Raw genomic sequence first — 23,350 nt, 5'->3', positions numbered from 1 at the left:
TTAGTTTTACAGTCTGTTGCCACTGCCCGCCAGCAGGGGGAGCTCCCCCTGAATCTCTGTGTCGTGCGGGGGCGGAGCTTCTCTGGTGATGCCGACGTACAGGCGGCCGGCTGGAGGCGCTCATTCTGACCGGACAACGCTGGACCAGCGCCATCAGCAGCAGCAGCAGCAGCAGCAGCAGCAGCAGCAGCAGCAGCAGCAGCAGCATCACCCTCATCCTGCAAGGACATCCTCCTCCTCAGCGAGCACAAGGAGAACAGGGACATCTGAAATAATCCAAATTAGAGAGAGAGATTCCCATCGACAGGAGCAAGATGCTGGCCTGCACAGAGCTGATAACCATGTGTCTCCAATCTGCCAAGCATGAACACTTGAGAAAACAGCAGGAGCTGGACCTCAACCAGAACCCGGGCACCGCTTTGTTCCAGGATGTGAGTATTCTGCATTTTGTCACTTTTCAGAGTAATCTGCCAAAACCATGTTTGTCTTAGATATTTAGCTTTCTGCATGCTTTAAAAAAAAATCCTCCTTTCGATTCACTTTAAGTAATGATTCATTCCCTGTCTCAGGTACAGTAGCTCTGTTGCATAAGAGAGGTGAGCGCCTGTCTGTTATTGCCAAGGACACAAAACAGTCAGACGTACAAATACAAAAGAAAAATACATAAGTAAATACAAGAAAATTAATTAAAAAGAAAAAAAAATATATAATTTGATTTTAGTTTTTCCACTTTTGACAGTCTGCTAATAACACGATTTCAACAGAACACTTCTCTATTCTCATCGGTCCAAGAGAACTGCACGTGAAGAAGTCTTAATTATTAAATCAGGACATCACATTTCTCACAGCGTGTTCTTTTTAGATAGCGAGTAAATATCCACGCTTGGTCTGCATCACCACCAGAAGTGCTTCTTTATGAATCTTCAAAAAGGAGGACAGTATCTGCCTCCTATCCAGCTTCTCTCACAGCTGGCTGTAAATTCAGTTCCTGAAGACCAGCAAAGAGGGGCAAATGGCTGCAGTGCCTGCAAAATTCTCCTTAAATGCATTCACCACAACAAAAAGTCAGAGCTTGCATTTCTCCCCTTAACCATTACAGAGGCTAATGGAGCTTTTCATGCTTAAAAACATGCATACATAAATAAAATGCGGTCTTTGCAGTGCGCACATTATCCGACTTGAATGGGACGATCCTTTTATATCTTCACTTCATCATTAATTGGCACGAAAACTCTTTTTTGTAAAGCATTTCACCAGATAATTACTTTAATTTCCACTCTTATTATTTTGCATTAGTTGTGTCACCCTCTTAACTAAACATCTGCTTTTTTGTGTTTTTCTTTTGGTAGACTTTTGGTGTGTGAATTTGCACTTTAGCTGACTCCAGTTAAGGATGTGTTATATAAAGTGACTCAGTCTCCAGCCTGCAACACGAAATGTTCTCCCCAGGTCTCTCTCCCAAACATTTCTCCTCGGCTCCCCGTTATCCTGCTGCAAGCTGTCACAGCCAGGATACTTTTTTTTAGAGCCTCTGAGACTCAGGGGGACCTGACAGTAAACCTGCAAATGGTACAGCAACCTAACAGACAGACCTGCAGGCAGCACCAACCACTTTAACTACAGCATGATTTAGTTTTACTTAAAAAAAATCTTTACAGCATTTAAAAGCACTGAAATTCATCCTGAACTTTGTTGATTGTGTGCTTTTTAAAAAATGGTTTAAAAAAAAAAAATATATATATATATATATATATATATATATATATATATATATATATATATATATATATATATATATATATAAGCTAACAGCTCAAGTCGGGAAGCAACTTTGACAAATCGGATAATTAATGCTTCTGATACTTTTGAGTTGATAAAAACAAAGTCTATTTATGTGCCTTTTAAAGACCAACTCCATTGAAAATTGTATTTTTGGCATTTTTAACATTTTCTTGTGGCATTTTTCTCATGATGGAGATCATTTATTAAAAAAAACAATTTTTTATATTTGCCGCTAATCAGGAATAGATGCATAAATGCGGTTGGAAAAAGCTTGTATCTGTGACATAAATGCTACAATCGGCTAAAAGCTCCCTGCTCCGCTCCGTTCTGATGCATCCTCCCCTGCAGACAAATAGATTCATGAACATCTTCACTTTTCTCATCCAAGCTAGTATCAGGCTCATTATTGCTGACCTTTTTTTGCACCGGTAATGTTAGGTTGGGGTTGAGAGGGGCTGTGAGCTAGCAGAAACTACTACTGTCCTACTAAGTCATTTTAGCTGAAAAACTACATATTCATGGTTAAAAGATCACAGAAAACGCTTTTAAAAGACCAAAAACAGTCGGACAAATATTTTATTGATGAACAGCTGGTGTAAAATGAAAACTGGTTGCACCCCGTGGCTTCTGCTTCAAAAGAACTAATCCTGCTTTTATCTTCATTCCAGATTTTCCGTCGGGCAGACAAAAATGGTGAGTATGCAATGTTCAACTGCAGAAAAACTGCAGAAATCCACCCTATTTACAAGGATATTTTCACTAACTAATAAAAGAGAGGATGTGAAAGAGCAAGGCAGAGGGAAGCTGGTAGTTTTGATTTGTAATATGACTTGATTTGACAGAATGAATTCCCTTAAGAGCCCCCTGCAGGCTCCTGTGATTGCAGAGCATTGCTGGGAGCACCGCAGTGCTCTTCTCAGAGACAGACAGCCAGCTAACCTGAGCAAAGCAAAAGGACTTCTAAATGATACCATAGCGTAGGTGGTCCCACATGCATATGTAGCTATAGCTAGAACAAATGTGTTTTCTCCAACAATCATTGCTGTTAGTTTGTTTCTCCCTGTTTTGTTTACTTGAAAGGAGTTTCTTCCCCGTCCATTTCTCTGAGGAAAACAGAGCTTTCTTTCACGTCTGCCTAAAAAACAAGGCAATGAGCAAAGAAAAGGAAAATTAGTTTTAGGTTTGGTGTTTTTATTCGTGCACAGTTCCCCCTGGTGAGTTTTGTACTTAAGCAGATTTAAGAGTTAATGCATTAAAGTATGATTAATAATACAAAATGTGCTGCCATGATCTGGAGTCATCAGGGAGAACAGTCACCAGATTTTAAATTATAAATGGGCCCATAATTGCTGTTTTTTTTTTTGTGGGGGGAGAAGGTGTTTTATTTTTGTATTATTTTTTTATTTTATTTCTTTTTTGGATAAACTGGAGAGATACGGAAAACCAGGAACGTTGGATTTTGATCGGTTATAAGCTGGGGGAGTAACCTAGTAACTGACAACAGAGAAATGGATGATATAGATGATTCTAATAAAAAAATTCATAAAACCTTGTTTTTTTTATTCTGCTGCTGGGCTCAGATTGCTTCTCTTCTTTGAGCTCGCTGAGTCGTGCATCCAAAAAAAATGGCCCATTTCCAATCAGTAATGTGTAGGCTGCTGTGATGTGCCTGGAGTACTATACAGTTTCATCATATGGAGGGCTGGCACCCTTCTAACAAAGAATTACATTTTCTATGGGTTAGGAAGAAACTAGCAGGAGAACATGGAACATAAAGAGTTCCTAAAACTTTCATTTTACAGCCCACTGTGCTCAGAAATGAACATGGTAATGAGGGATAATAATGTCTGATTTACCACTGCAGCACAGTGTTATAATCATGGATAAAAATGATAATAATAATAAAGATAAAACCATTTTTATACAGCACCTTTCGAGATAAGAATCACAAATTGCTTCACAGTAAAACACAGAAAATAAAAAAATAGAAATATAAAAAAATCAATAAAATGAAATAAAAGACGTCTCATGGAGGAAGGATATATAAATCGGTATTTGGATGGGAGACGATGGACTTGAGTTGAACTTAAGTCTCACTTTCGGAGACTACAGACTCAACATCAAGGACTTGAGATTTGTGAACAGAGTTACTTTGTTTATTCTTGTTCTTTAGCCCCAGGACCTATTTGTCAGGTCTAAAAATGAAATGCAGGAAAACCAACTGCCTGTTTCCACAGAGCTTTAACTGTCAAAATATTCAGTTTAAAGACCTACTCCATAAAAAATTGTGTTTTTGACATGCGCTTGTGGCATTTTTCTTGTCATTGAGAACAGAAATAAAAAAATTAGGATTAAATTAGCATTTCTGAGTATTTCTTTATTCAAAAGGTTACAAAATAGGAGCAGATGCAAAAGATGCAGTTGGAAAAAGATTATATTTGTGATGTAGAAAATACTGCTCCGAGCTCTCAGCAATGTGGAGGGGTAGGGGGGCGTGGTTGCTCCATGCCAACGGTCTGTCCACAACTCTGATTTTTCAATTTTCAATGAACTCCTGCCATTTTGCAGAAACTATGTTGTAGAAAACGACACCGTTTTTTTTTTAAAACTTTGGCTAAAAACTGTATAATAATGATTAAAAGACCACTGGGAATGCTTTTAAAATAGATCAAAGAATGATTGCAGTGGATCTTTAACAATTGAAACTTAAAATTTGAAATCTTGAGAGCATCTCTGCTCTGAAAGGGATTTAAATGAGGCCCAAACTCAGTTTTTTCCTCCCGCTTCAGTTGGCAAATGTGAACTCACAACATACCTTTGTTTCTTTGACGCGTTTTAAACCTCGGTTTATTAAATATCCCAATAATAAGGGTAAACGTGAGGATGAGTCTCTGAAATAAATCCTCTTTAATGCCCAGAGTGAACATGTGAAGTGATTAATACTTTTCAGTTGAAAACAGGAGCTGAGAGGGTTTATTCTCTCACGCTGCTCCTCCCGCTGTGGGATTGCAGTATTCACTGGTGGGGAAGGAAAGCTGAGTTTCACAGCAAGGTTCAACTGTGTTGCAGCTCTAAATGCAGCAATGCAAACAGCACAACATGAGATGCAAAACTGCTTTCATGAAACCATTTGAATCCTTAATTAGTCGACTAAAACGTCGTTTGGAGATTAGTTTGCTGGGTTTTTGTTCAACTTTGATGCTGTTGTTTATCTGAGTAGTGAACATCAGATTGCACCATATTGCAGCATTTGTTGTGCTTCTATTTTTCTATACTGTATAAGCATATGTTGTTTGTTTTTTCTGCGAGGCTTGACAAAACATTTTTATATTATTTTATTACATCCTACGAACATGAACTGTGGATTTATACTTGAGGAACAAGTTTGTACATTTTATCATATTCATCTACCCTAATGATCTTCTGTGTGTCCTTGGATTTCATAAATCCATGACTGTATGATTTAATGTGTCATTTGGTTTAAATAAACTACATTAGGAATTAAAAAAAAATTTCAAAAATGTCAGTAGAATATTTAAGCATCTGTGTCTGAAAGGCAAAACTGAGAATTATTACAATCAAAAGATTTCATTGTTTTAAATTTGTCATCAGAAATACATTGTTACACACTGAGATTTTTGGCCTCCTTTATTTTGAAGCAGCACATTCATTTTGTGTGTTTTCATTAAGTGTTTTCATCAGCATGGGAATATGTAGTTTTCATTTTAGATAAAGTCATGTTTTCCCTAATGACCCACTTTAATCACGTTTGATCTATTGTAAAAGCCTTCCCAGTGGTCTTTTCATAATGATGATGCCCTTTTTAGCCTTTAAAAAAGAAAGGAAAAACACCTGTCCAAGAACAGTTTCTGCAGAGCGCCAGTAGTTCCTTTGAAATTTGAAAAAAGAAACATTTTTGAGCATAATTTTCTTTAAATACATGTCCTCCATTCACAAGAACATGTGAAAAACACCAAAAATGCAATTTTCACGAGTGTGGATCTTGAACAACTCCATCCTGCTTTGTGAATCATTTTGCCTCCTCAGTTGAAGCATCAATTTTCTCTGAGGGAAGATTTCCTGGAAAGATAAGAGCTTCAGTAAACACAGACCTTTTCATTAAAGTCCCACCTTGAGCTGTGGTTTTATCCAGGTTGATGCATGACAAATAAAACCTTTAATCCATCTTGGCTTCATAGACAAAAACCATTTTAATTTCCCCATGGAGGTGTTGTGTTTTTCCTCATGGAGATGTGGGATTAACTGCAGTGAAATCAGCATTTTCTTTAAATAAACACCTATATTAAAGCGTTGTTGGAAAAGTTAAATCTTTTGTCCTAAACTGGAAGATATTGGAACAATAAACCACATTTATGTGTGGGAAGTGCCTGCTATGGTTTCACAGCAAACAGCTATTTTTACTTGTAATACAAAGTAAACTGCTTCTACAGAGGAAAATTGAAGAAAATTTGGATTTGATGCACATCTGTTTTTATTAAACATGAGAACTCTTGATACGGAGTTAATTTTAGAAAATGTTTCCATGCTTTATAGCAAACCTTACAGCAAAAATTGTTTCAACTGCTCAAATTTAATGGAGATGCTGAAACAACAAAAAGTTATTTAATGATTTGAGGTCAGAATTGTATTCATATTAATTTAAGAACAGTTTAATCTCTGCTAGCTTCAAAGTGGCATTTTAATAACAGAATGCTTCTCTGAAGTGAGCGTGGACAGGATTTGTGCAAACAGTGAACTCTTGTGTAATGTGCCATCCGAGCTACTGGGGTGTGAATCACAGCCAAAGCCTTTTCTTTCCAAGAAAATGGGAGTTAGAGATGTAGCAGACTGTTAACTAGTGATGCAACAACATACTTTCTTCAGGATTTGGTAAAAAACTCAATTTTTGGGTCACTGGGAAAAATCCTTTTTTAAACTTGCAATCAGTAAAAATAAATTAAAAAAAACTTGTCAGTTGTCTGACATAAGCCCTGTGTAAACGTTAGAAAAAAGTAAATCCTTAAATTGATCAGATTTTACACTTTAAATGTAAACCTAATGGTATGCAACCGTACACTTTCCCCACGATTCAATGGTGTGACATACGGTTTGGTTTTAAACAGCGAATTGTGGCATCCCTGGTGTTTACACACCTTTGTTGTGGGATTAGCGTATTTATAAATTGATTACGTTAAAAGCATCATATTCCTCTGAGCCCGTTCATCACTTCAAGATTTTTTTTCTGAAATAAATAGCGCCCAGAGTCATCCACAGCTTGGGAGTAGGAAGAAAGTCAAGTTTATTTCCCAGACTGGCAGATGAGATGAATCACATCACGAAGGAAATTGTTAGAGCTTGCAGAAAGAAACTGCGGCCTCATTATGAAGTCAAACTGCTTGTTAGCTCTGCTCAGGAGAAACTTCAGCTCTTAATAGGAAATATTTTCTCATGCAGGTGATTTTTGTTCCATGCAGTGGAATTATGACATTTTTCCAGTCTTCTGTGTGAGCTGTGACATCCATCTCTTTTTAGATGACGGGAAGCTGTCCTTGGAGGAGTTCCAGTCCTACTTTACGGATGGTATCCTCACAGATGCGCAGATGCAGGAGATGTATTACTCCGTCGACAGGCAGCAGACAGAGTGAGCTTAACTTTCCTTTTGGACATCCTCCAGCTCCGCTTCCCCTCAGAGTCTCCTGCTGCCTGTTAGAAAAAGGCCAATAAATCAGTATAATAAGGATTATTTAGGGATAACCTTCACTCTGGTGTGAAATCTGGAGTTCGTTTTGTGTTCTTACAGGAAAACCTGCAGGGATTCTACAAATGTGGAGTCTGTTTTATCAACAGTGACTGGATTAAAGTGTAAACTGCACCAGCAGGAAATCCTACAGCTGTACTTAGTCTTGGAGAAGATAAATCTTTAAGTGTAGACAAAAACACCAATTTTTTGATGAGGACAAAAGATCCTGCAATGAGAGTCACTCAACAAGAACAAACTAGTTACTAGTCAACCTCTAGAGAACTAGAGAAGTAGAGAGAACTAGAGAATGTAGAAAGACTGCAGGAAAAGACTGCTGAGGGGGATGTCAGAGCGGTTTTCTGCACAGATTCTTAGGGATTTTATCAGGCCAATTAAATGGGTTTTATGCTCTCTGGCACAAGAGCAATGTGGATTAGAAGACCCTAAATTTGAGTATTTTGTTTGTATTTATTCTTTAGCTTCTCTTTTTCCTATTATACTTGATACTTTAGCACACATGGCCTCCAGCCTTTGATCAAATCTATCTCATTAGTGGTTTTGCACTGACATTTTCCTGTTTCTTTTGCAAAAGTAAAAAAGTATCCCTGACAGAGTTGTCCAAGCTTTAAATTAGGATTTAAACCACCACTTCCCACTCTCTGCAGCAGCTCCAGGTGCTGATCAAGTTGATATCAGAATTTCATAAAGCCTGACAGAGCAAAAGCCTCATCTTCCTGAGCCATTTCCAGCTTCCTGTGCCTCTCAGATGGAAAAGTCCTACATCTGTAAAGGGTTTTAGGCTTCACTTGCAAGAATTGATTTTTTTTGCTTCTTGTTATTCTCTTACAGCAACCTGGACATAGATGTTCTGTCAGGTAATGAAAAACATTTTCTTCTATTTTTCTGCAGCTAAATAATATATTTTTTTGAATGCATAACATGCATATCACAAAAGATACATGCTTTATGATTTAACTAACTCGGTTAACCTGCTTTACTCTTAGACAAGCGTAGCTTTAACCCTGATTTATGTTGCTGTGGAAACATCAGTCCGTGTGTTAATCAACCAGATCCCATTTAGAGATCTATTTTCAACAGAGTACTTCACTCCACATCTGGGAGAATACGTCAACGTCATGTCTGCGCTGGAGAAGCTGAATGTGGCCATTTTGAGAGCAATGGATAAAACCAAAGAGGTGGGTGGAAGTGCTTTACTTTTTTTCAAAGCTGAATTTTTTTAGTTTTAGAACATACGAAATCATTCTTTGTTTGTAGAATTGATTTATCAGCGCTTCGCGCGTCAATTTTATTCTCTGCCGGGAATAGAAAACTGGCAAAGTGTGACTGACTGTCTGCTTTTTCTCTGGCTCTCTTTCAAACATGAACTTACAACATCAGTCACTATTTTTAAATTTGCTTCTTCGACAGGAGATTTGAAAGAAACCATTTTGAGAGAGTATCGAACAAATAAAGCTCACCTTTGAGTTCACTTGGAGGTTTGCTGGCAGGATGGTTTGATTCTTCACAAACTTTTGAAACATTATACATTGTCTTTTTATATATATAAAAAAAATTATATTGCATGTTAAATTTTACCTTCAAGGAACCTGATAATGTGAGCATGATTCCATTGCAAAAACGTCCAGATATTTTGGAAATTGACTCTTAATTACATACATACATACATTAAAACCAACGGCAGTAGCTACTATCGTAACTAAAATAGAATTTCAAAATGAAGTGTTTGCTTCTGATCATACAAGTATTTTATTGTCACATTGTTTATGGAGAGAGTGGGCCAAAATAATTTTCTGCCCTCTCCCTTTCAAACATGCCTAAACTACTTTGTTAGAAATATTATATGCATTAATGTTTGTTAATGTTCTGTAGTTAGGATTTTTTCTCTTTACTTTTGCCAGTTGCATGTTGGAAAAACAAATCAGAGGAACTCTGGCATATTTAAGGATGACACTATGACTTAGTGGTTAACCAAAGGACCAAAACTATTGCATAATAAAAGAAGATCCAGTCATCAGTTATATACTGGCTAAATCTCATCCCTCATTCATGGCATTTATTTGCCACCAAACCACCATGCAGCCCTGCAGCCCCGTGTTGTGTGAGGCCTCAACACTGAAGCGTGGCATCGAACATCTTTTCAGGACTGAAATATTGGGATGTCTGTTCAGCCTCCGCATGTTCTGAAATGTGCTCACATTTAGGCTTCATTTATGCAGTTTTTAAATACTCCTCATCTCTACGTGGGAGCACATTCAATCTGGAAATGTGTCCAAACTGCTCCAAACACAGATGTCCTGTTTGTCATCAATAATGTTGGACATTTGGCATTACAGGAAGAATTAAGGAAGAGTCTATTCTATGCTAGTCCAAGTTGTAAAAAAATATTTAAAAATAAATAAAGAGTCTATATATAAAACATATTCCTCAGTGTTTTTCCGCTCTGTGTTTTTTCCGTTCAAGGTGATGCTTAAGGAAAGTCTTGGATTAAATGGTACATTGCAAATTAGTAACATATATGGCATTAAAGGGCTAAAATAAAAGCATTTGAGTTTTTGGCCTTGAATCATGTAATTCGTACTCAACATTGGAAATTCTGACATTTGATTTTCTGCTGTTTTTTGTTGCATTTTCCTGACTCTTTGTGGTCATCATGTTCATTTGAGCTTTGCCCTATTTGCACTTTTGGAGAATTTTCCTTACGTCTGTATTTCCGATCATCAGAAACGGTTAATAATAAATAATCATCTCAGGGTTGTGTAATGTGCTTATTATTGACTCCTGCATAGACCCAGTGTAGCAGGGCTCTTGATTTTCCATGAAATGTAGAAAAGATGTAGGTTTCTGCTTCTTCGAGGAGTGAGATTCTCAGAAGAGATCAGTCTCCACTAACATCTAATCAATAGTTGCACTCAGAGCCTCCACAAACCTACATGTTTCTCTTTGGGAAAGCAGAGACACATGGTCCAGGTGTGGACTGATGCAAATGAAGCAGATTATTTTTGTTGTTCTTTTAAAAAGAAAAGAAGAGGAAAAAATAAATCATCCGACAATCACAAAGGACTACAAAACTGACATCAGGTGTTCTGCACATAAAAGCATCTCTAATCTGATAAGAGTTTCTTTAATCCAAAACCCAGGACAGTTTATCTGCAGTGCTATTGTTCTCCCATCAGTCTCTCTTGGTCTGTCTGGCCATCTCCCTTTTAATTCTCTCTTCACCATTGCCGTCCCAAGTCTCGTGCATTTTCATATTGCCCTCTTTTTTTGGTGTTTCTGAGAGCAGTGGTATCAAAGCCATTCTTACATATTCTGCAGGGATCTTATTTAACAGTGCAAGTCAGCAGCCTGACACTGGCAGACTCATTAAAAGCCTTTTTATTAGGATCTGATGGAAGACAGTTTTTTTTCTTATCTTTCCTCCTTCCTTCCCCTTTTGCGGCTTTCTGTATTGCTGATTAACAGAACATAGTTTTAGGAATTTGTGTATTTTTATTCAAAATATCCTTTTAATTCTCAAAGTTGTTCATTTCTTTGCATAAACCACACATGAAAAATGTATAGTTTTATTTTTTATTGTCTTTTGCATTTGTCTCTGTTCCGTTTTTTTTTTTTTTTTAATGCTTTGCTGACCTTCTTACTTGCTCACTTTTGCAAAACAGACCCTGGTCTCAATGGGTCTTTATCTGGTTAAAGTTTAAATACAAATGAAGAAAAAAAAGTAGAAGAAAAAACATTCCTTTTTCTATACTGAATATTAAGTATTATAAACATACTGGCATCAAAATGTAGAATAGTACAAATGCCAACAGTTTAATTTATTTTAAATAAAAGAAAAAGGTAAATAAAAGCAAATAAATAGCTCCAAAAAGTACAGGGAGTAACAGGCTCAGCAGCATCTTTAATTAAAAGAAAGTTAAACAGTTTCCTGAAATTTCTTTTTTATAGTAAATTAAGTAAAAACTTCACAAAGGACTTCTTTGTGATAAGTTGAAACAAAAAAGTTCAGGAAGTCACTTAGGGTGGTAGCATATCTTATAAGGTCAAAAAAAAATAATTAAAACAAATGACAAATAATGGCCTGGCCTAGAATGGACCTTATGGATAATCGGTTCACCCCTAACCACAATAAATACAATTTTAATCAAGTAAATCAAGTTTTTATGATTTTTTAAAAACGTTTTCCTTATTATTCTGCTAACCACATTATGATTTTTTTTTGTTAAACCCTATAAAATATATTCAGATTTTTGGTCAGTGCCAGTCATTGTTACTGCTACTGCGATTTTCCCTCAATATAGGAATTAAATCCAACATTCAAGGTTTTGACTACAAGATGGTGTTGATTATCTCGTTTCCAGTGAAAACACCAAAATGCAACATTTTAGAAAAATGACCACTGACCATATTGCAGACATTACGGCCTTATTTGATATCTGCTCCTTTTTTTGAACTGCAGGAGTATCAGGGTTCATCTGTGTTGGGCCAGTTTGTGACCCGCTTCCTGCTGAGGGAAACATCCACCCAGCTGCAGTCCCTGCAGTCCTCCCTGGACTGTGCTATGGAGGCCATTTATGACCACGGCTTCCCTGAGAGGACGATACCCAAGAAGCCCGAGGACCTTCCCATCCAAAGGGCGCCCAAACGGCCTGGCCGTCGCATTCAGAAGAACATGTGTCTTTCTCCCACTGACCCCTACTCTGGCATGCTTACCACAGGTACGAGGATGAAATTTGTTTGCCAAAATGCCGCACGTTTGACAAGTTCAGTGCTGATGTGGTTCTTCGTTTCCGATCACAGGGGTCAGCGTAGAGCCGGACAATCACTGGGGCTCCCAGATCAATCAGCTGGAGCAACTCATCGATAAGATGGAGTGTGAGGTTTGTTGAAATGAATATTTCCAAGTCTTTATGCTTATTTGAGAAGGCATTTTTAAGGGTTTCACTTCGAGAAAGAACATCTACACCGTTCACCTCAGGAGAAAGGGCTTTATTTCTGTAGACACTTCTTTAAACGTAGTGTATTGAATTTTCTGAAAATACCATATTTTCCGTCTAAATCTTTGCCTCCTCAGGGAGGAGAAGGTTTCCCTGCAGGCCGTGTTGCTAATGAGGCCACATGGGCTCTGCTTTTCTATAGACAACTTACCCCGAGGTGAAAAAACATAAAAGAGGATTTATGGAAAAGACTGAACTGGGCTACACGTTTACTGACCAGAGGCTTTAGTGAGCCTAAAACATTCGTGAATATGTTAGCAAACAGCAGCTGTTTTTGTTTTTGTTTTTTACATGTTCTTGTGGATTTTTTCAGATGTTGACAAAAAAAAAAAATTAAGCTTAATTGCATTTCTGAATATTTCTTTGTTGAAATTGTTGTGAATCAGGAGCAGATGAAAAAAAAAAGTCGTTTGAAGAGGCTTGTAGTTGTGACATAGAAGATACAGTGAGCAGGGAAAATACAAGCTCCTTGCTCCGCTCCATTTGCAAAATGTAGACTACTAGACCTGACTTTGTTTTCCCTTTCCTGAGCTGCCATCTGGCTCAGAACTGTACAGCTGGATAATTCCAATAACGCCCACTATTTTATTGCTCCGCTAATGCTTGGTTGGGGGTGTAAGCTAGCGAGAGAATGTGTAAACAGTCAACGATCCCATTCACAACTCAGGCGAATTTTTGATCGACTCCGTTCACTCTATAGAAGATATGTCCTGGAAAACAACAGCTTTTTTGATTTAGGTGAAAAACGACAAATCATAATTAGAAAGACTGCTGGGAACACTTTACAATAGATCAAAAGATGGTCAAAGTGGAAATTTAAAAGCAATAAAGAGGTTTCATCTTAATTTTAAGGTACTAATCTGATTAGAGACAATTTAAAAAGATTCTCGTTTAAAGAATGATGCATTTTTATTTTTCAGAGCCCTCACCTTGAACCTCTCAAAGAAGACACACTGGCTGGAACATATAAATCTGTAAGTCTGACACTTCCTGATATTATTTTAATATACACATCAAATATCTGCAATTTTTCACAACTAAACCAAACAGTGACAAAAACATCTTTTCCAAGATTTATAAAAGTCTTTGGTTGTCTCACTATATTGGGCATTGCTATTTTTTTGGGGGGATGTTTGGACCTTCACTTCCAAAATCCAGAGCCCTTAAAATTTCCCAGAAGGCTCTGCAAAAAACAAAAAAAAACAAATAGGATGCAGTGATGCTCACTACATTGGCGAACATAGACCACACAATGCATTGGTTTTGAAGGATTTAGTATTAGAAAAAAAAAGTATGTAGATTTATTTTTTATAAATCCTCCAAGTTTTCATCATTAGAACACAGTGGATTCATTAAAAGTCTTCGTAAAATGTTCATATAAAGTTTTTACTTTGGGATATGAATGTCATTTTTACCCATTAAAAGAAAAAAAAAAACAGCATTTGTCTGAATTGCATTAAAACCAAGGGCACAAAATAGTCCTACACCATTTTATCTTATAGGGGCTAGGGCAGGGGTCGGGAACCTTTTTGGCCAAGAGAGCCATAAACGCCACATATTTTTAAATGTAATTTCAATAGAGCCATACAATAATGTAGCGTCCCTTTCCCACACTGAGGCACTGATACTTAACCTCTTTTAAGGTTCTTTATTCTGGTGACTGCAGACCACAACAAACGCAGTGCAATTAATTCAGCAACTCCTGAATCTCTCCCGCTGAGACGAGAGCGCTTCTCCCAACTTTATATTCCCCCTCTCCCGCGTCAGCCCTCCCATTTCCCTTATTCGGCCCATAGCTGAACCCCATTGGTCCAAACTACCTAACAACATGCTGAGCGACAGAACTGAGGGCCAATCAGATCTCTGCTTGATGCGTTCAAGAACTCCAGAACTTTTAACGCGACCCAACAGCCACCCAGTCCAAGTCAGTATGCTACGATATGTTTAAAACTAAATATACAAATGTCTGTATTTGATGTAATTTCAACATTTTTAAAGTACAATAAGTCTGTGGATTCTTTTTAATAATATTGCTATGCTGTTGCTAATAAATGAGGCGTTGAGACTTTAAACGTGATCTTAGGTTGGTCTGAATGTTCTGTAGATTTGAGAAAGACTGATCACATGCAGACGCGGTGCCAAACACACACACCCACGCTGCAGTGAGTGACGGGCAGCGGGTTTTACGTTATTACAATCCCTGCGCGATTCACCTGCTGACTGTGCCCACAACTCCACCCCCCCACCCCCACCCTCTGCTTTCTTCCTCACACATCCCGTCCCCGCGCTTTCTCAGAGACGGGAGCGCGCAGTCTTAGGCACGGCAATTCCCAGGTTTCCGGGTGGAACAAACTGTGAAATAATAGATAGTAACTGATAGTTTTTTTCTCCAAGCACCGCTACTACTGCGCGCCTCTGGCATCGCACCGCGCCCGAGAATGACTGGTCTAATGAAAAAAAGTATAATTAAAGATTTGTCTGCGAGCCACATGTGACCATCAAAAGAGCCATATATGGCTCGCGAGCCATAGGTTCCCGACCCCTGGGCTAGGGAGTAGTGGGCAAATTCTTTTTTGGACAATAAAAAGGTGAAAATCCACACAGATTTATGGAGGAAAATGAATTGGAAAATGGTCAAGATGGCATTATGAAGGCAGTCCCTTTCACACAAAGACATTCAAGTCAACATTCTGCGTATGCTCAAGCTTTTTTCCCCCACATTTTATGAAAACTGTAGGAGAATCAGACAGCACAAGGAAGATTCTGACAATTTCCCATCACATAAAAATAGATAAGTGATGAAGAACATACAAAGTGGAGCATTCAATTTCCAAAAGAAGGAAAGAAGTTTTCCTAACTAACATCTACAAATGGTTGAAGTTTAAAGAAAAGCCTAAAATTCTATAGCCGTTAAAATTGTAAAGAAAAGTGGTGTTAGATGAAAGAGTGCATAATTAAGATTTAACTTTGAGCTTTGCATTAGTCTGCCACTAATTCATGTACGCACCTTCATAACTAATGTTAGAGAGCAAACAATTTGAATCCAAGTTCTGAATAGTAATGAAAGGCTTTTGCTGTTTTTTGTATGTTGAATATTCTTTATTGTTTCCTCAGAATATACTTTTGGTACAAAAACAAATGTCAGTGAAGGAGACAGATGTGGAACAGTTTCAGCAAGCTCTCAAAATCTACACAGATGCCACCACCAGCCAGCTCAACAACCTGCAGTATGTCCCCAAACTCCCTTTGAAATCCGATTTTCTTCATGAATTTCACTGAAATAAGATGGAACTTCCTCCTGTAAACTGGATTTCCAGTCTCACTGCTGTGACTTGCTTTTGTTTTCAGTGTCTCCGTTCAGAACCTTCCGAACCGATCATGCTTCATCATGTATGAATTCTGGCAGGATCGTCTCTCCTGGATGACGTGAGCTTAAAAATACTGTGGCCAAACCGAACACGGAGCCTTTTTGAAGAGACTTGTAAGCCTCATGCTTTCCTTGTTTCTGCTCCATCAGCTACCTGCAGTCGTCCATCACAAAGACCTTCCAGCGCTGCATTATCGACTCATTGGAAGAGCCTGAAATGGTCTCTACTATGCTCCTTCCAGGTAAAAATTGACCAATGTTAAAGATCTGAGACCACATAAACAGCCTAAAAAATAATTTCTCATTTCGATTGAAAAAGGGGGAAAGATGCTCATTTTTTTCTTCCATAAATAAAAACCATCTTTCCAGTCACAAAGCAATCATGTGAAACATGTAGGTCTTGTGATTTAGCATTTTCTTCTTCATTAATTGAGCTTAAGTGCTTAAAGTAGAAAAAAAAATGCATTTCCATGTCTTCAGATTCTTTATCTCATGTGAATTGCATTGTTTGTTTTAGCAGACTTTATAGGTAATTTGACCAATGTCTGCCATTTTTAATTGTATTCTTGCGGAATGGTGGACAACAAACCAGAAACGAAAACACACCAAGCAAAAAAGAAAAAAAGCTGAAACATGAATAGGATGAGAACAAGTAGGAGCTCCTTAAAGCCAAGCTCTTAAATAAGCTGAGTGTGAATTAACTAACAGAAAGCAGCTGTGATGATTGAAAACTGAAACCTGGTGTGAACATGAGGCAAGCGTGGGAAGAGAAAGCTGACCTAACTAAACCGGAATCTCTTCAATAATTTAAAGGAAAAAAAACACTAAACATAAAGTCACAAATTCTTACAACAGATTATAATCTTGTATTTTTATTTTTATTCAGAAAATACATTTACCAACAAATTATCTCTTTAACATTGGCACATAATTAGTTGTTGTTTGGGAGCATTCCATAATGTAAATAAAAAAACAAGTAAATGAGTAATTAACATTTTTTCTTAATCAGTGTTAATCCTCTTGATCTGTTTGAACATATTTGATAATATTTTTTAAATATTAATATTAGCATTATGCTGATTGTTCTACCAACCAAGATTCAAAATAATCACTTCAGTAATCATTTCTTTATTTTAACAAATATAAAAGTGAACTCGTAAGACATAAAACAAAGCTTTTAAAGTTCGAATTGTGGTTATGGATCAAGTTAAACTGTAGTTGAGTCTAATAACAACTTAAATAATAACACATTCACAAAATTTCAATGTCATTTTGCAATCCATACCATAGAAATAATTCCCTTTCATTATAAATTATAAAACACGAGAAATAAATATTGTAGTGCATTTGATTTAGTGTTGCATATATTTTAATGACAACTTTCTGTATTTGTTTAACCTTCTTACTGTTTGACATTTTTACTTCCCCACTACAGTTTGCTATTTCATAAATAAACCCTGTTTAAAGAAAGACAGTGACGTTTTGCATTTGTTCCCACCACAGTCAAACTCAAATTAAATAATTAATTTAGCAATCAAAACAAACATATATAGTAACAAAAGTAACAGTACAATCTAAAAATGACATAGCACAATATAAAAAAAATTGTAAAACAGTCAAATAAAAAAAGAAAAACAAAGAACAAATATATATAACTATACATTCTAGAAAAATGAAGTGCAAAGTAAAACATAAAAATGTATAACAGTACATTATAACTTTGCTTACATAAAGTCAAATATAAAAATATATAAAAGTAAATTGTAAAATATAAAACATAGTACATAATCGAAAATGTACAACAATGGAAAAAAAAATATATATATATATATATATATATATATATATATATATATATATATATATATATATATATATATATATATATATATATATATATATACATATATATACATATATATATATATATATTAATCAAATATAAAAATATATAAAACTACAGTATTGACACATATAATATTGAAAATATACAACATAATGTTGTATATTTAACAATGTTGTTAAATGTGTTGTGAATGTGTTATTTTTTTTACTTTTAATTTGTTGTTCAACAAAGTAAAAAAATAAATAAATAACATAGTAAAATGAATGACATTGTATAATATATAAATATATATCAGTACATCATATATATATATATATATATATATATAAATATATATCAGTACATCATATATATATATATATGTGTGTGTGTAGTAAAATATAAAAATGCATGATATAGTAAAATATAAAACTAAATAGCACTACATTATAAATACATATAGTAAATTCCGAAGATATACAACATAGTAAAATATACAGCATAGTACATTAGAAAATGGTGACATAGTAAAATATACAACATAGTAACATCTAAAAATGTATAACAGTACATTATAAATACATATAGCAAAATCTGCATGATATGAGCAAAACTTGTGATTAAAGATCAATATTGCGATAATGATATAATTGCAGGATATGAACAAATATCAAAACAATCAAAAACATCATTACTATTTCATTGTAAAAAAAATTATACTCCAAATGACCCTCGTTGACGTAGGAGGCAAACATCAAACATAAAAGGGCTGATCTGATTGGTCAACATCGGAAAGGGTCCATCCAAATGGTCAAATGCATAAATGGAATTATTTGATTCGTTAAATGCTTCAAGCTGCCTAAGGATTGTTTTAACACATTTAAGGTAACCATTTATTGCGTTTTTTGCTGATTTTTGCGATATGGACATTGCACTGCTTGATATTGCGATAATGATAAATTTGCGGGATAGTGTACAGGCCTATACAGCATAGTAAACTATATAACATAGTATATTAAAAAAATGCACAATATAGTAAAATATAGGATATTGTAAAATATAAGAATATATAACAGTACATTATAAATACATATAGTAAATTACAAGAATATATAACACAGTACATTTTAAATACATAGTAAATTATGAAAATATGTAACATGGTAAAACAAATAACATTTAAAAAGCAAAGATATAACACACTACAGTCTCTTGTGCCAAAAGGATAGCAATAAAATTGAGTTTTAAGAACAAAAATGAACATTGAGGATGCCTGCCGAACAATTAGGTTGAAAATTCTAGTTTCCGTCGAAGCTTCATCTTGGACTTCGATGCTTTCAGGAAAGGCTGATCACTGAAATAATTTAAAGATGTAAAAGCTAATAAAAGACTCCCTAAATTGAAATGTGTTGGCAGCCAGTGAAGGTTAGCCAGGATCAGTGTGATTTGGTCCCTCTTTTGTGCTCTGTGGTTCTCGACCAGATGGAGTTGCGAGATAAAGATAATCCAGCCAAGATGTGGTGAAAGCATGAATTAAAAGTGCTGGTTTGATAAGAGCTGCTTTACTTTCATCAACTGCTACAAATAAAAACAGACTAGATTTGTCCTCAGAGCTTATCTTGGTAGTTAATTTTAAAATCACTGTCCATTTTAAACTGAGATTTGACATAGGATGTTGTAAATGTAGAGCCAGGGGATCCAGATTTACTGTGGATGGGTCACAGGTGCTGCTTGGACCCAACTGCGCCACTTCAGTTTTTTTTTGTCATGAAAGCTTTTTAAATTGGAAAATAAATTTGACTGTCTTCAACATAACTGGCAATGGAAACTTTCTTATAATGAAGACCAGAGGAAGAAGAAAAAAAGAGGTCCCGAAATAGAGCCCTGAGGAACCCCAAACAATAATGAAACTGTTCAAGAATCAAATTTGGAAAACCTCAAATTCAGAATCAGAACCACAAACCTCTGGCAAACCTTCAGCCTGGACAGTAAAACCTTGTGGTCTATGGTGTAAAAGCAGCAGACAAATCCAGCAAAAATAGGGACAACAGTTCCCATTGTCAGTCACTTGGAAGATGTTTTTATAAACTCTATAGAGCAGATTCTGTGCATTGCAGGGACCTAAAGTCAAACTGAAAAATTTCCAAGGCATTGTTCCTTTCCAGAAGGGACTTTAACTGTAGGTAGACCACTTTCTCAAAAAATGGTTTAAGATAAAGGTCAACCTAAAGGCCCGTTCACACCGGGACGAATTTCGCCGGCGATTTTCGCCGACGTTTAACGCCTCTTGACTAAACAAAGGGCACCAATGTGAGTGTGCACACCGAGGCGAAAAAACGCCAAGCGCCAAAGCGTCAAAAAACAAAAACGCCTCGGGTTCGTTTTTCTATCTATTTGACCAATGAGAATGCCGCTTTTGCACACGTGTCTGGAGCTTCTGAAGTTACAGTAAAACACAACTTGGGGGCGCTCAAACACAAAACTGCCTTGCTGAGCACACATACCAGTGAAGAAGATAGACGCCAAGTAGCGTCTACACTGCCGCGAAGAAATAATGACGGACATTCTAAAATATCCCCGAACCAAGCACCAGTTGGAGCTACTGGTGCTTGAAATATTCATGTTTTCTTTTTATTATTCTGACTAGTGCGTAAATACTTGCTCTCTTCTTCTGAGTGAAAAGCGACTTTCAGAAGCGTAAAGTTGCGCAGCGCCACCTTGTGTACAGGAGCATTTCTGTTTACATTAAGCGCCATCTAATGTCAGGGAATGAAATTGCATGTTCGCTCGGCTCATCGTCAGCGAAAATCGCCTGGGTGTGAACACAAAAAACGTGGCGAAAAACGCTGGCGAATAACGCCTGGCGAATATTCGTCCCGGTGTGTACGGGCCTTTAAAGTGGGCCTAAAATTAGCCAATTCGGGTTTGTCAAGGTTTGGTCTTTTGAGCGAAGGTTGAAAAACATCACATTTAAAGCTCCCAGAAGGCTAAAGTTGACTGCAATATGCTATAAAAACTCTGTTTTATAAGGCAAGAGGGGACAGCATCCAGCAGAGAGCCTGATAGCTTCAATTTGTAGACAAAAATTCTAGAAGAAATGTCTGAAACACAGCTTAAGGACAGACCATATTAAAATAACTTGCTCTTTTTGAAAACAGCCTTTTTTTTGTCTGCTCCTGATTCACAACGATTTGATTCAAGAAATACTCACAAGAACACGTTAAAAACACCAAAAGCGCAATTTTCGTCACAGTGGGTCATTACAAAAACTTTCACCCTCGTCATATTGTGAAACAGACGGACTTTATCTTACAGCCTCCTGGTGGATCATGAACAACAACTGAGGGAGCGGCAGAGCGACTTCTCAACGTACAGAAAAGAGAAGAAGCTGGAGATCCTACAGCCACATCTACTGAACACTTTCAAAGTAACTCTTTCCTCATGGCATGACCCAGATCGCATTTGCAGAGCCTTGTTAAAAAATGAACACTCCTCAGAATTCTCTGTTAGTCCAACTAAAGTTTGGACTGAAAAATGCTGAAACAAGGCAGCGTTTTAACGCGCAAACACATATTCTCATTATTGGCACCTTTTTTTTTCTTTTGGTTTATTAGACACTCAAGTTAAAATAATAATGAAAAACATTTGCATGAATTTTTATTTTTCAGCTAGTCTGTGTCATTAAGAGTGGTTGTTCAAAATAGGATGCAGCCTAAAACAAGTCTTTTACTGTTTCATACAGATGAAAAAAGATTGGTAGCGGCCAGGGTAACCTTTCTTCTTGTTCTCCATGTGCTGATGTGCTTTGTTGTCTCCTTCAGAGCTTTTCTACTTAGTGTCTTCTTGCTGATGGGGTCAGCATCCATCAGCAAAACATAGTCACTGAATAGATATGATCTGTACCTAACTATCATCTGCACCTTATAAATAAATGATTAGATGCAAACTTTATCGTTGTCGTTAAAAATGTATTTTATCTTGTTTGTGAAATAAAATGACCTCCTGTGACATGAAGTCCAGAGCTGCACTGATGCGCAGTGAGACATTAGTGGAAATGACAAGTCTCCAGACAATTGTGCAATTGTTCTGTGCTGCTACCTTTACAGTAGGTGTACAATTTAAAAGCCATTATTTCTTATGTAGTGTGTAACAAAAAAAGTGATTGAAGAATACAAATAAAATAGAAGTTTATATTTTAAAGTTATCCGGCATTGATTCTGTAAAAAAAAAACCTCTTTGGAGATGGAGTTCCGGAAAATTGTGCAACAGTTGTACCACTGGTAGTAGACTGTCAGTTAGCACTTTGAACAATGGTTGATAATGTAAAGAATAAATGTTTACTCTTTTTTGATGTGTTTATTGTTTGGTTTTTGTATTATAAACAATTGCGTGGATTTCTCTGGTCATTTTCTGGCATGAATAAAAGTTTGACACCCTAAATGAAGATGAGCCGTGTTCATTTGTGTTAAATTGTACCTTATAATGAATATTTGATCCCATGATCACAATTCTGGCCCGATTACGGGCCAATCAGGGATCATATGGTTATTTGTTTTAATTCTCATTATTATGATCAGGGATTTATATTTTTAAGCTTATTATTACAAGCAAATACGCAACTAAAAGTCTGCACGTCATAAACGGATCTTGACTGTTTATTGCCGTAAAGCGCAGCAGAATACGGCACTAGTTTGAGCAGGAGGCGCACAAAAACATTTCAATTAAGTTAGCGAGACATTCACAGATTTGTAACATTTACTAAATGCTTGAAACTTAAAACACTAAGTGTCTCTATTGGTTTGTCTCAATGCAAACAGACATTTCAAAAGAACCAACCATGAGGCGGCTGCCAAGGGACTATTTGCAAAGTGCACGCTCGGGGAAAAAGTAGTTTAAACAAATAAATAAATGTTGTCTAAAACACAACCTAAACAAATATACTATTATATTGATATGAGTGAGTCCTCATCATCATCATCATCATCATCAGTCATCTTTTTCATGACTAATGATCAACTATTTTTACTAGTTAATGGGTAACTGTCTGTTCTAGTTAATAGTTGCACTAATTTAATTTTTCAAGCTACATCACAGAAGAGCTCTGTTTAAGAGCTAAATGATAAAATAAGGTGAATAAAATAAAATAGGAGACGATCTGGACCTGTTTATTTTCCATTTGTTCATTTTTCTAAAGTCTTACAAAAGTTTCGGACTGGTACTCGATGTCAGCAGATAAAAATCAGATCAGAGGCTAAAACAACCTGGTTGGACATCCCTACTTGTTGTATACATTGCATAAAACAACACAAAAATAACAATTTGTAATCATGAGGTCCTGATATTGCCAACAGAAACCTATTTAAAGACTTAAAAGCATGATCTTTATTCTAAATTAGGGCAATTATGGAACTGGGCTTTAACTAACAATCTGAAGTTAGCAGCTTCCATCATAGTCTTAACAAAATAAACAGGGCAGGTTGGACATGTAAGTTTGCTGTAAAAGTTTTGCTGGAAATTTTTGTCCAGATGGAAGCCACAGGAGGTATATGTGTAAACAGGAGGGTTTCTTTTTTAAAAGATGCTGCTGCTGTTTTTCTCACGGACAGTTGCATCTCTTTAAG

At 36.4% G+C, this 23,350-nt stretch overlaps 1 protein-coding gene across 1 annotated transcript; it reads left to right on the top strand.

Annotated features, from left to right (window-relative positions):
* The first annotated feature begins 58 nt into the window (after positions 1-58).
* Positions 59-22,169, top strand: LOC101157942 (N-terminal EF-hand calcium-binding protein 1). Its single transcript, XM_004070648.5, has 12 exons — positions 59-431; positions 2,451-2,475; positions 7,315-7,423; positions 8,372-8,397; positions 8,621-8,718; positions 12,000-12,258; positions 12,341-12,420; positions 13,458-13,511; positions 15,652-15,764; positions 15,886-15,963; positions 16,055-16,146; positions 21,045-22,169. Exons 1-12 carry the CDS (start codon positions 315-317, stop codon positions 21,071-21,073), a joined length of 1,080 nt encoding a protein of 359 aa, XP_004070696.1. The 5' UTR covers positions 59-314; the 3' UTR covers positions 21,074-22,169.
* The last annotated feature ends 1,181 nt before the right edge of the window (positions 22,170-23,350 follow it).

The sequence above is a fragment of the Oryzias latipes genome, chromosome 7 (assembly GCF_053564925.1).
Source record: "Oryzias latipes strain Hd-rR chromosome 7, Olatipes_Hd-rR_3.1".
Lineage (NCBI taxonomy): Eukaryota > Metazoa > Chordata > Actinopteri > Beloniformes > Adrianichthyidae > Oryzias > Oryzias latipes.
The sequence above is the reverse complement of the archived record's forward strand: the minus strand, read 5'-3'. Positions and strand labels throughout refer to the sequence as shown.

Excerpts from the sequence above, each read along its gene's own strand:
- LOC101157942 (XM_004070648.5), top strand. The coding sequence starts at position 315 with ATGCTGGCCTGCACAGAGCTGATAACCATGTGTCTCCAATCTGCCAAG. Across the intron at positions 12,421-13,457 it reads TCGATAAGATGGAGTGTGAG|AGCCCTCACCTTGAACCTCT; the intron begins GTTTGTTGAAAT and ends TTTATTTTTCAG. Across the intron at positions 13,512-15,651 it reads TGGCTGGAACATATAAATCT|AATATACTTTTGGTACAAAA; the intron begins GTAAGTCTGACA and ends TTGTTTCCTCAG.